Source organism: Macrobrachium rosenbergii, chromosome 48 (assembly GCF_040412425.1).
Source record: "Macrobrachium rosenbergii isolate ZJJX-2024 chromosome 48, ASM4041242v1, whole genome shotgun sequence".
In the NCBI taxonomy this organism is placed as follows: domain Eukaryota; kingdom Metazoa; phylum Arthropoda; class Malacostraca; order Decapoda; family Palaemonidae; genus Macrobrachium; species Macrobrachium rosenbergii.
This window is the reverse complement of record NC_089788.1, coordinates 37,948,457-37,960,982: the sequence shown is the minus strand read 5'-3', so window position 1 is coordinate 37,960,982 and position 12,526 is coordinate 37,948,457. Positions and strand designations below refer to the sequence as shown.

General features: G+C 40.8%; 1 protein-coding gene across 2 annotated transcripts in view; it reads left to right on the top strand.

Annotated features, from left to right (window-relative positions):
- LOC136831347 (HMG box-containing protein 4-like) overlaps positions 1 to 12,526 on the top strand; it is a 354,987-nt gene that overhangs the window by 74,366 nt on the left and 268,095 nt on the right. For both annotated transcript variants that reach the window (XM_067091655.1, XM_067091654.1), the window contains exon 2: positions 6,117 to 6,192. In XM_067091655.1, the coding sequence (XP_066947756.1) occupies positions 6,117 to 6,192 (76 nt within the window). The remainder of the gene's footprint in view (positions 1 to 6,116; positions 6,193 to 12,526) is intronic.

The window sequence follows — 12,526 nt, the reverse complement described above, 5'->3', positions numbered from 1 at the left end:
GATCTTGATGCCCTCTTACTCGCGCCTTTGCCGGAGGAACTAGACTTGCTCCCGGAGGCTACAGGTGCTGAGACCTTAGCCTTCGACGGGGGGAAAGGCGATGCTTTCTTGGAGGATGAGGACTTATAGCCCTTCGCCTTCCATGAAGTCTTCAACTTCAACTTGGGGATAGCTGATGGAGCCCTATCACCCAAGGAGGAAGACTTCCCAAAACCTGAAAAAGAAGACAATGAAGAAGCTGGGGAATCAAAAAGGGCGCCCGCCCCAACTACCTCACCTACCTCGCTACTTACCCCCTGGTCCTGTTCAATAGCCATTGGTTCGAGGTCTAAGTTCAAGGCGGCGACGTCCTCTGAAACTTCTGAATAAAGAATATCCACTTGGGGTGGCTGGGTCGCATCCCGGATCTGCTGGATGATGGGGTGGCAAGATCTTCCCGGCACTGCGCGCCGCCACTGTGCGCGCTGGGTAGAGCAGGTCCCTCAACTTGGCGTCGAGGACGTAGAGCTTCCCGACGGAACATTCCTTCCAAACCCAGCCACCCAGGCCCGGAGAGATTCCAAGGCCGACTTCTTGGAGGACTACGTCCGCCTGAAAGAAAGCCAAGAATTAGCTAAGGGTGAAAAAAACAGTCCGAAAACCACATAAACAAAATTCAAAATGAGGAGCATAAAACGGAGGACTGAAGATTGTCACTTACCGACTCATCCTGGATGGTTGCGCACAAGCGAAACAAACCTCACAACCATCGGGTGCCAGACTACCAGGTCGCCAAGTCGGACCGCGCAACCAGCGTGGGTCCGGCACACTACGTGACCGTAAGGTTGTTGCAGTGACGCAGTACACCCCGGCTCCTCATAGCGAACAGTCTGTAAGTGGAAAACGAACATTAACCTACCACTCTAAGCGATCTAAAGCTGGCAAGGTCGGGAATTTCAACTGCAGCCGGAATACTCCGGTGGAGAAGAAATACCTTTTAATAAACTAGGCCAATAAGCTCTAAAATACACAGAGTGGCAGGCAAGACTACCAGACCCCGGAATACTCCGGGGAATGGAAGGAGTGAGACAACAGGAACTCGCCGCCGGGATTGCCTGTAAATTTAACGGCGGAACCCCCGGGCGAAGAACCAGACTCATGTAAAAAACTAAGGAGAGTACTCCGAAGATAACAAAAATAAGTATATTTAAATACGTATATCATGTAATAACATAAACTAATGATGGTAAACAGAAATACTCCGGAGACCGGAGGGATCCACTCCCCTATATAAATAAATAAATCCTCCTTCACTACTACCCCGCCAGAGAAACAAGGTGGGCAGATGCTCATATCTATAACATAAACCGGAGCAAAAATAATAACCCAGCCGAGTAGCCCGACGGGGCGGGAGGAAAGCGGGATAAAGTGTTCGAACACGTTCGAGCTGCGAGTGAACGAATCACTAACCCAACACAGCGATGCGAGGGACTGGATGGGAGGGAGCGAATCCCTCTACCAAATAGAAAAGTCCCTGAACTTGGAGAAAACGCCATCTAGCGTCACCCGCACGAGTAGAGCAAAGCTGGAGGGGGAGGGGTGGAGGGGGGGAGAATGGTAGGCTCTGAACAGGAGACGGGGGAAAACTATAACCCGCTCAACTGCACTACACCACTCCGAGAATGAACTGGGAACTGTGATAGGAGGGTGGCCTACTACTGGGAAAGGGGAGCGGCGACCAAGCCTCGATGCCCGACTCCTGCCTAGGCATAGCCTAATAAGGACCTAACCTAGCATAGGTTAGAAAAGGGGCAGGAGTACGGAGGGGAGGAGGAACCAACAAGGAGAGAAATTTTGTGCCTAGAACCAACCGGGAATGAGGAGAGGGGGCAAGAAGGCGAATAGCCTAGAGGAGACACATCCAAAGAACTCTATTCCCCCCTAAGGGAAGGAAGAGAACTAAGGGGCTCACTCTGCCCACCAAAAACGACCCCGGAGGAAACAGCAACAAAATTCTCTCAACCTGATGGACTTCCACGCCGAGGGCAAGGGGATGGAAGCAATAACCTACTCCACTCAAAAAAACCATCACACCAAAATATGAAATAAAAATGTGCTCAATAGGGTGCGTAGCCTACCCCGAGGCAACGGTTAGATCTAAGGCTGCCGCCACCACGAGGAGGTAAAAATATAAAAACAAATAACGAACTGAGAGCACTATCGCCAAGAAAAAATAACAAAAGCCTAATACAGACTAAAATAAAAGGGAACCCAACCTGGAGGGGGGGAACCTGGACGGGGCATCACCTCAAAAGGGCCTGTAGGCCAATAAGTTAGAAGTGCTAAATATCAAAAAGGGGGGTGCCACCGCAGGAAACCCGCCAGGAGGAGAACCAGGGGCAAAAAATATATATGACTATCACGACAATGAGACAACTCCAACAGCAGGAAACTGATGGGGTCGCCTCGTGGTCGACATGGCTGGCGGGGAACGCCGTGGCGTCATACTAAGATCTCAAAATATATATATAAAATGAGACCAAAACAGCCAAATAACAAACGAAAAAACCCCTATAACATAGTACTTAACTTGGAGATAGTAAAGCTACTCGATGACATGATGAAAATGGGTAAATTCCACTAAAAAGGCACGAGCACACAAAAACGAAAGATAATTATCACGTGCTAGAAAATGGAATGAGGTAGGTGGCGCTGGTGTCGCCGTCCTGGCGGGTGTTGAGTGTAGGGGCTGTAACGGCTCACCGCTCTGTTCCGGGGGTTTTGATAAGGAGAGATCTTTCGAGTATGTTTCCGTGGTAGTGGTATTTCACTCACCCTTCCTTATACCGACGTCTTCCTAGAAGACGCTCGACTGGGGGTAGTAACCCCAGCTTTCCTGAAAGCTCTTTTTCTCTGGTATATCTAGCAATTTATACCTAGAAATTCGTGCTGTAATGGAATTTCACCGGCTGACACGGGACTGGACTCAGAAATATATATATAAGAGCACCAACGCCAAGAATAATAAAATATAGTGTTAATATTAGACTAAAATTAAGTAATACCAACTAGGAACTCAGCCTGGGGGAGACCTAAGCGGGGCATCTAATGGGGAACCTAACAGGGACTCGTATAGTCTCCAAATTTAATAAGACTCAAAAAGGGGCCATGCAGGAAACCCGCCAGGAGGAGAACCTGGGGCAGATAAAAACATATAAGACAAGGAGACAACCCCGACAGAAAAAACTGATGGGGTTGCCTCACGGCCGACATGGCTGGTAGGGGACGCCGTGGCGTCATAACAAGGATCTCATAATTGTGAAAAAGGAGACAATTTCAGCCAATATTATCGAAAAAACCCCACAATAAAATGGTACTTAACTTGGAGATGGTAAAGCTGCTCGAAGACATGTTGAAATAGATGAAAAATCCTAACAAAGGCACAAGCACAAAATTCAGCAAGAAGCAAGTCACGTGCTAGAAAATGGAATGAGGTAGGTGGCGCTGGTGTCGCTTGCCTGGCTAAACATGAGTGTTGGGAGCTGTAACAGCTCACCGCTCTCTTCTGGGGGTTTTAACATAGGGATATCTTTCAGTGTGTGGCGCTGTGGTTGTGATCCTTTCACTCACCCTTGGTTATACCTAAAAATGTCTTCCTTGGAGAAGACGCCTTTCGATCTGGGGGTAGTAAACCCAGCATTCCTGAAAGCTCTTTTTTTCTCTGGTATATCTAGCATTTTATACCTAGAAATTCGTGCATGAATGGAATTTCACCGGCTGACACGGGGCTGGACTCAGAAATAGATTTTTCCTTTGTCAAAATCCTTTAATTCAGACACCAAATGTATACCTTATACTATCATTGTACACCAAACATATATTAAACTATCATCTTAAACATTAATATAATTTCAAAGTCATCTTACAACATTACCCTTAAAAATATATGGCTTACAGCTAAGTGTGAAAACTATTCAAGTTACCTCTATATCAAGGATCATCCATTTTCTCTCATACAGTATTGAAGCAGTCCTGTTTTCTTTGTACAGTACATAAGGGAAGCACTGGGAATTCACAACTAGAGTTAAATACTGTACAGTACCTACAGTATATATTTAATATGCATTAAAGAAAATACATTTTATCAATATTTTGCTGTGTTTACGCGAATATTAATATTTGAAAATTAGCAAATCATTTTTTTATCATAAGAAATGTATTTAGTTATGAAAGTAACATGAAAATACAATAATTAGTGAATATATCTTGACGAAAAAATCCACTAATTACCGAATTTTTTGCAAATAATTTGGGGATAGGTTCCACAGAAAAATCCCTGAATAGGTAAAGCCACGAATTCCAAACCTCAAATATGTGGTAGTTGACTGTATCTTTTAATACTTATTTTATATTTTTGTATTTTCTGATTACAGCAGATGTCCAATTTTGCATGCATATATGTCAGTTGTTTGGCAGTAGACTATTTCACCCAGTTTGAAGGAAAATTTGGCCTAGTACAAGTCTGGAGGTGTGAATGTGGGGTGATTGGACTCAACCTCCTTCCTTCCCTCCTTCCTTCCTTCTCTGTATAAGGGCAGCATCGAAGCTGGAGTCTGACAAGCTGCAGGTAACTACACATCAAGCATCCAGTCTAAGATGCAGCTCCCTCTGTCCTTCCTCTTTCAATAAGGGAGGGAGGGCAAGGTAGAGCTAATTCTGGACTCTTGCTTTGTAATACTCAGAATTAGCTATTATTCAGCATGAAATCCTTTAAGCTGGAGGTCATTGTTCTCTGAATCGTTTTTTACATAAGTACCCTGATGTTAGTAGTGGTTGCTTTAGCCAAGGCTCTACAACTCTGGTAACCCAAGTATTTATCAGGCCTAGTATAAGGTTACAGGAGTATATGACATCCTGCGTTTCCATGCACAGTTGGGAGCATGGCAATTCCATAAATGTTCAGCTTCAGTCACTGAAACAACCTTTCACCTAAGGAATAAGTGTCATGTATAAAAGGCAGTGGTTTGTATTTTCATCAGAACAAAAAATTTTTTTAATTAAATAGTTTTTTCCTAGGTATACAAACCAGAGCCTATTTTATAATTTACACCTACCTCAGATGCACTGCTTTGTACCTGCAGCAAAAGGAAACAAGGAAAAAATGCCCCAAAGTTTCCTTGGAACAGTCGAGTTTTCTGTACATCGTATAATCAAGGCCACCGAAAATAGATCTATCTTTTGGTGGTCTTGGTATAATGCTGTATGGGGCGCAGCCCATGAAACTCTAACCACGGCCCGGTGATGGCCTGGCCTATATCGTTACCAGATGCACAAATATAGCTAATTTTAACCTTAAATAAAATAACTACTGAGGCTAGAGGGCTGCAATTTGGTATGTTTGATGATTGGAGGGTGGATGATCAACTTAGCAATTTGCAGCCCTCTAGCCTCAGTAGTTTTTAAGATCTGAGGGTGGACATGATTGTATGTTAGTTTTATAAGTTAGTCATTATTTTATTTTGTGCATTGATGAAGTGTGTGGGTATTACAGAATGTATAAAAAGAAAGCACATGTTTAATTTTATAAGATGTTTTTATAGCATAGAATTCCTTATGTTTATGGAGTATGTTATTGTTGTGACGTCATAGGAAGTGACGTCACAGGACGAAAATGGCGGGAGGGAGAAAAATGTAAACAAACAATGAGCGGGAGTGTTGAAAGCATGGTGTAAGAAGGTAGAGAGAGCTCTCTGAAGGTTAGGTCGATAATGGTTGGGTTGTAAGTCTGTTTGTGGTTTTTGTTGTCGTAAGCTGGATTGCATAGAGTAAAAAGAACAACGTGAACAGGTGAGTGGATCACATAATTGAATAATTTAAGGATAGGTTAGGCTAGAAAAATTTTCAGGATGGACCAACAAAGCCAGAACAACAGTGTTCTTTTCAGAAAACTAAAAAGTGACATTGTTGTTAATGGGTGCATAACTTGAACTTGCTTCAGTTTGAATACACTGTGGGTTGTGTTTAGAGATACCGTTAATATTTTTGTGTTCTGTTAGACTTGTAAGACTCTGTTTCCTTTCACTTTCCTTTGTGAGGATTTAGTGTTGATTGAAGATATATATCTTTCTTCATTACAGAAATCCCGATTTACTGCTTACATGCTTTGGGCAAGAGAAGTTCGACCTGGTATAATACAGGCTAATCCTCAAATGGGTGAGTTGTTTAAGAAACATGTGTTGGTTATACAGTATATGCTGCTTTTATAGATCTGATCAGCTTAGGGTTTCATAAAGTTAGGCTGGGTTTATATATGATTGATATTCTTTTTTTTTTTTAATAAAAGAGTTTGCAGAAATTCTTGCACAATCAACTCATAATTTTATTGTTTATGTAGTCTTCATCCCCACCACTGTCCCAATGCCAAGAGGTTGGTTCCTATGATCCATCTTCTCCAACTATTCATATCAAAAGCATCTTCCTCCAGTAAACCCGCATACTCTAAATTCTCCTCTACTTTATCCCTCAATCTAATTCTTGGCTTCCCTCTTGACCTTCTTCCCTTAACCCTTAAACGCCGAGCCTCTATTTACAAAAGTGTCTGCCATATGCCTGCCAATCAAAAATGGGAGTTAGCACATTATTAAAGGAAAGAAAGTTTTTTAAAAAAACCACAGCATGCTTAGTTTTTAAGACTGAGTTCATTTTTGGCTCCTTTTTTTCTCACTGCCTGAAGTTTAGTATGCAACCATCAGAAATGAAAAAAATATCATTATCATATATAAATATTGGAATATATGACAGCGCGAAAAAAAAATTGATATATAATTGTACACAAATTGCGCTGTGAGCAAAACGGTTAAAGCTAATGAGCTATTTTTTTTCGTTGTATTGTACACTAAATTGCAATGATTTTGGTATATAACAAATTGTAAAACGATCAAAGCAACACAGAGAAAATATTATCACAAAATGATGCATGAATTAAAGCCGCTGGACGTAAAAAAAAATGTTTTTTTTTAAATTCACCATAAATCGAAATATTGTGCTAGAGACTTCCCGTTTGTTGCAAAATGAAGGTAAATGATTGAATATTACTAGACTGTAAGAGTTTTAGCTTACAATTGCATTTTTCGACCATTTCAGTCGAGTCAAAGTTGACCGAAGGTTGAAATTTTGGCACTTATCATGATTTATATGAAAATATTTCAAAACTGATAAAAGCTACAACCATAAGTTATTTTTTGTTGTATTTTATATGAAATTGCACGCATTTTCATATATAAAAGTTTATGTAACGGCTAATATAAAACGGTGCAAAAATTACCACAATGTGACTAAAGAAATTCTGAGATTTTCAGCAGAGTTAGTGTGCGTGGAGATAAGGAAAAAGTTTTTTTCAAAAATTCACCATAAATTGAAATATTGCACTAGAGACTTCTCGTTTGTTGCAAAATGAAGGTATTTGATTGAATATTACTAGAATGTAAGCGTTTTAGCTTACAATTGCATTTTTCGACCATTTCGGTCGAGTCAAATTTGACCAAAGGCTGAAATTTTGGCACTTACTGTGGTTTATATGAAAATATTTCAAAACTGATAAAAGCTACAACCATGAATTATTTTTTGTTGTATTCTACATGAAATTGCACACATTTTCATATATAAAATGTTATGTAATGGCTAATATAAAACGGTGCAAAAATTACGACAAAGTGACTAAAGAATTTCTGAGATTGTAAGAGCCTGACGCCGTCTCTTCCAAACACGTGTGTGTTCGTTGTCCATCAGAGTGGCGAGACGTTTGGCGTCTTCACAAACAGAAACATACACACAGTTTGATACAGAAGATTCGTTGGAACACTATGAGTACATGATTAGAATGCTTGCATGGCAATGCAAGTAAGAAGATTCGTTGGAACACTATGAGTACATGATTAGAATGCTTGCATGGCAATGCAAGTATTGGTGATTGTACATAAAGTATACCTTAGTTTAACCAGACCACTGAGCTGATTAACAGCTCTCCTAGGGCTGGCCTGAAGGATTAGATTTATTTTACGTGGCTAAAAACCAATTGGTTGCCTAGCAACGGGACCTACAGCTTATTGTGGAATCTGGACCACATTATAGCGAGAAATGAATTTCTATCACCAGCAATAAATTCCTCTTATTCTTCATTGGTCGGTCGGAGATTTGAACTCTCGGCCAGCAGAGTGCTAGCTGAGAACGGAACCCGCTCATCCAACGAGGAACTGGTGATTGTACATACATCAAGACAACAATGGTTAGAGAGAAACAGACGGAAATATTGTATGGTTGAAATCGCGTTCCTTTAGAGAAAGAAAACAAGATGCTCTTGTTGTCTGTCCACTCCAATGGACGTCGAACACACACGTGTTTGGAAGAGACGGCGTCAGGCTCTTACAAAATTTTCAGCAGAGTTAGTGCGGACGTAAGGAAAAAGTTTTTTTTAAAAATTCACCATAAATCGAAATATTGTGCTAGAGACTTCTCGTTTGTTGCAAAATGAAGGTAAAAGATTGAATATTACTAGAATGTAAGAGTTTTAACTTACAATTGCATTTTTTACCATTTCGTCGAGTCAAAGTTGACCAAGGTTGAAATTTTGGCATTTATATGATTTATATGAAAATATGTCAAAATTTATAAAAGCTACAACATGAGTTATTTTTTGTTGTATTCTACATGAAATTGCACACATTTTCATATATAAAACTTTATGTAACGACTAATAGAAAACAGTGCAAAACTTTCGACAAAGCGACTAAAGAATTTCTGAGATTTTCAGCAGAGTTAGCGCGGACGTAAGGAAAAAGTTTTTTCAAAAATTCACCATAAATCGAAATATTGTGCTAGAGACTTCTCATTTGTTGCAAAATGAAGGTAAATGATTGAATATTACTAGAATGTAAGAGTTTTATCGACCATTTCGGTCAAGTGAAAGTTGACCGAAAAGCACTTATCGTTCTCTATGAAAATATGTTTGATAAAAGGTACAACCATGAGTTATTTTTTGTTGTATTCTATTTTTTTCATGTATAAAACTTTATGTAAAGACTAATAGAAAATGGTGCAAAAATTACGACAAAGTGACTAAAGAATTTCTGAGATTTTCAGCAGAGTTAGCTGATGCTTTCTTTTGGGATAAGAAAGAAATTTAAACAGCTAGGTCACGCTTTGTAAACAAAACAACAGCGTGATCTGTGAACTCCCAGCATCTCTCAAGGCGCGTGATTTTAAAATTTTTACAAACAGAGGCCTATAAAAAGGGTTAACAGGATCCAGCCAAGCCCTCTTCACTCCTTCCTCACTTATTCTTACCACATGCTCAGACTGTCTCAATCTTGTCAATGTTATCATATCATTAATGTCATTTTATAGCCCCTTGCACTGTGAGTTCTTCATTTCTTTTCACTTCAGCTTCTATTCCTTCCCCACTCTTAATGCTAAGGTGTCTGATTACAGTGGATAAGATCTTTATTTGTATTTTATTAAGAATTCTTTTGTCACACACAACAACTTCCACCTCCTTCCATTTCCCATAGGCTACTTTTATCATCCTTTCAACCTCAGCTTGACTTCCTCCTTCCTGGCTTAAGTACTTAAGTACTTTGAATTCTCTTCCTGTTTTAAATCTAGGCTTCTTCTATTTTGTATAAAAACCTATCCCCTCCCTACATGCTGAGCACTATAACATCAGTTTTACCCACATTTACCTTCATACCACCAAATTCAAATGATTCTGGCCTCTTACCCTTCTCTGCAGTTGCTGTCGAGTCTCTGCTGTAATTACTAGATCATTTGCTGCATATGACAAAGCCCAAAGACTTTCATTCCTAATCCTTTCACTCAATACATCCATAACCAGTACAAACAGCAATGGGCTAAGTGCTGATCCTTGAGATAAACCAACTCTAACTTCAAACAATAATGTGTAGGTAGTATGTGATTGTAAACAGTTTTTACCCCCTTTTTGGGGGCTAGAAATACAGTTTCACCTCAGCTCAGCAGACAGCTGGGGGATCTGCCCCTTCCGCTAAGTAACGAAATCTGCTAATTTATAAAGACCCACAGAATAGGGTAACCTGGGGCTAACTTGCATAGCTTATAAGTCTAATGTAGTTCCATATAAAACAGGTTTTGTAGTAGGAAAAACCTATTTTTGGTAGCCGCTGTTCGTTCTCAAAGGAGTTACACTCTCTTGATTCCCCAGGGCTCCATAAGTCAACCAACCAGTTACAAAGAATTCTCTTTTGGTCCCAGCCAGAATAGTGTGATAGAATATATAGGACTCGGGGTAGGAGGGCTGTATTTCCTGTCTTACAATGGCTGCCACGGCTTTCACTACATCTCACCTGCACAGATGTGACAACAACACAAGTTGGTGGCCATCTTCATTACACACCATGTCTGTGTGAGATAAAAGTTCAACCCAGTCCCATGCCTTTTCATCAGGAAAGTGGGTGGGTTTGAGGACTGACAGCAGCTACCAAAAAAGGGATTTTGACAAAGGAAAAATCTATTTCTGAGGAAGGTCCCGTGTCACCCGGTGAAATTCCATTACAGCACGAATTTCTAGGTATAATATGCTAGATATACCAGAGAAAAAGAGCTTTCAGGAAAGCTGGGGTTACTACCCCAGTTCGAGCATCTTCTCCAGGAAGACGTCGGTATAAGGAAGGGTGAGTGAAAGATCACTACCACGGAGACTTACTGAAAGATCTCTCCCTATCAAAACCCCGGAATAGAGCGGTGAGCCGTCACTAACCCCAGACTTGGCATGTGCAAGAAAGGGGGAGCAACCCCAGGTTGGCAGTCAGGGGAGGGAGGGTCACACGGGTGACACGGGACCTTCCTCAGAAATAGATTTTTCCTTTGTCAAAATCCCTTTTCTGAGTTCAGTCCCGTGTCAGCCGGTGAAATAGTGACAGAGAATCATGCCAAGGCTGCAAACTACGAGGAAACAAGGTAATCTGAAGAAAAAACATAAATTATGAAAGCAGTTTAATGAGGGAATCTCTTACATGTGAGAAGAACACTAAAACCTAAGGCACATCAAAGACTTAAAATACTAAAGAGTGGGGAAGTCCCCAGCACGACGGGGAAGGGGTCCCAAAACCACTTAACACTACTAAAGCACAATATCACATGAAAATTGGATAGGTTCAATGGCACATATAATCTTAATCGGTATACACAATGTTAAAGCTACACACGTAAACTTAAGCTAAACACGTAAGAGATCAAATCAATTGGTAAACAAAATATACAGTGCATATACATATATCTGGGGTACATGGAGCAAAATAAAACCGCCCAGTACCCCACAAGAAAAACAATCATAACATGTCAGATTACAGTTTCCACTCAACAGAGACAATATACATCAATATGAGGAGCAAGGCAGTGAGGCATGATCAACCAGGAGGATAAGCAGAGAAGTAAATGAGGCAGGCGGGCGGGGGGAAAGGAAAGGATAAGGATATGATTAGTTAAGGTGGGGAGATGACACTTCCCACAGCTATGGTAGAAAATTTCAGGGCTTCGAGCGATTTTAAATAGTGGCGTTTAAACACTAGAGGTGATTTCCAACCCGTATATTTAGACAATTCTGAGAAATCCATATTATGAAAGTAATTAATGGAGGTAGCAACTGCTCGAATATCATGAACCTTAGGAACTGAATCTGGGTTGGCCTGTTTAATAAAATACAGAATTTGTTGTCTTATACCATTCAGTGAAAGAGTACCACCTTTCTCCCTGATAAAAAAGAGGACCCGACTTACTCTGTGGAGTTCTTAAAAGGTAAGATTTAAGTGTATAAACTGGACATAAAGACTGGTCTTGTGAAAGGGGCACCACCTTCCAAGGAGACCACCTGTCTTGTGGGTCTTCGTTTTTGGCTAAGAATCTAGGATCAGGGGAAAGGAGGACCTCTCCGGAAGGGAGGAAGTTCACAAAATTATCACCTCTAGTGAGAGCCGACAGCTCTGAGATTCTAGCACCTGAAGCCAAGCTAATCAGAAATAAGGTCTTCCTTAACAGATCCTGATAAGAGCATTGAAAGTTATCTATCTCTGATGCTAACTTAAGGACGTCATTGAGAAACCACGTAACAGAATGTGGGCGTGATACGGTCTCTCAGACGAGCGCATGCTCTGGGGATGGATGAAAAATAGGAATCTGTAAGGTCGATTTTAAAGCCGTATAGAAATACTTTCTTCAGGGCTGACTTGGCTGTGGTAATAGTGGCCGGAGCAAGGCCTTTTTCAAACAGTGATCTAAAGAAAGAGACTCCTAAATTAGTCATCATGATTTTGGCTTCAGATGCTTTTAGGAAGGAGGCTAACTTTTTGACTGCTGAATCATACTGTCTAAGAGTAGAATCTCTTTTATCTGATTCAAGAAATAGAGTGTTGACAGGGTCAATGTTTGCCCCTTTTTGGGCTGCGAATTTTATAAAGTCCATAAAACTAGGGCATTCTGAATTCTTGAGGAAGCTGACACAGTCTTGGTTTGTACTGTC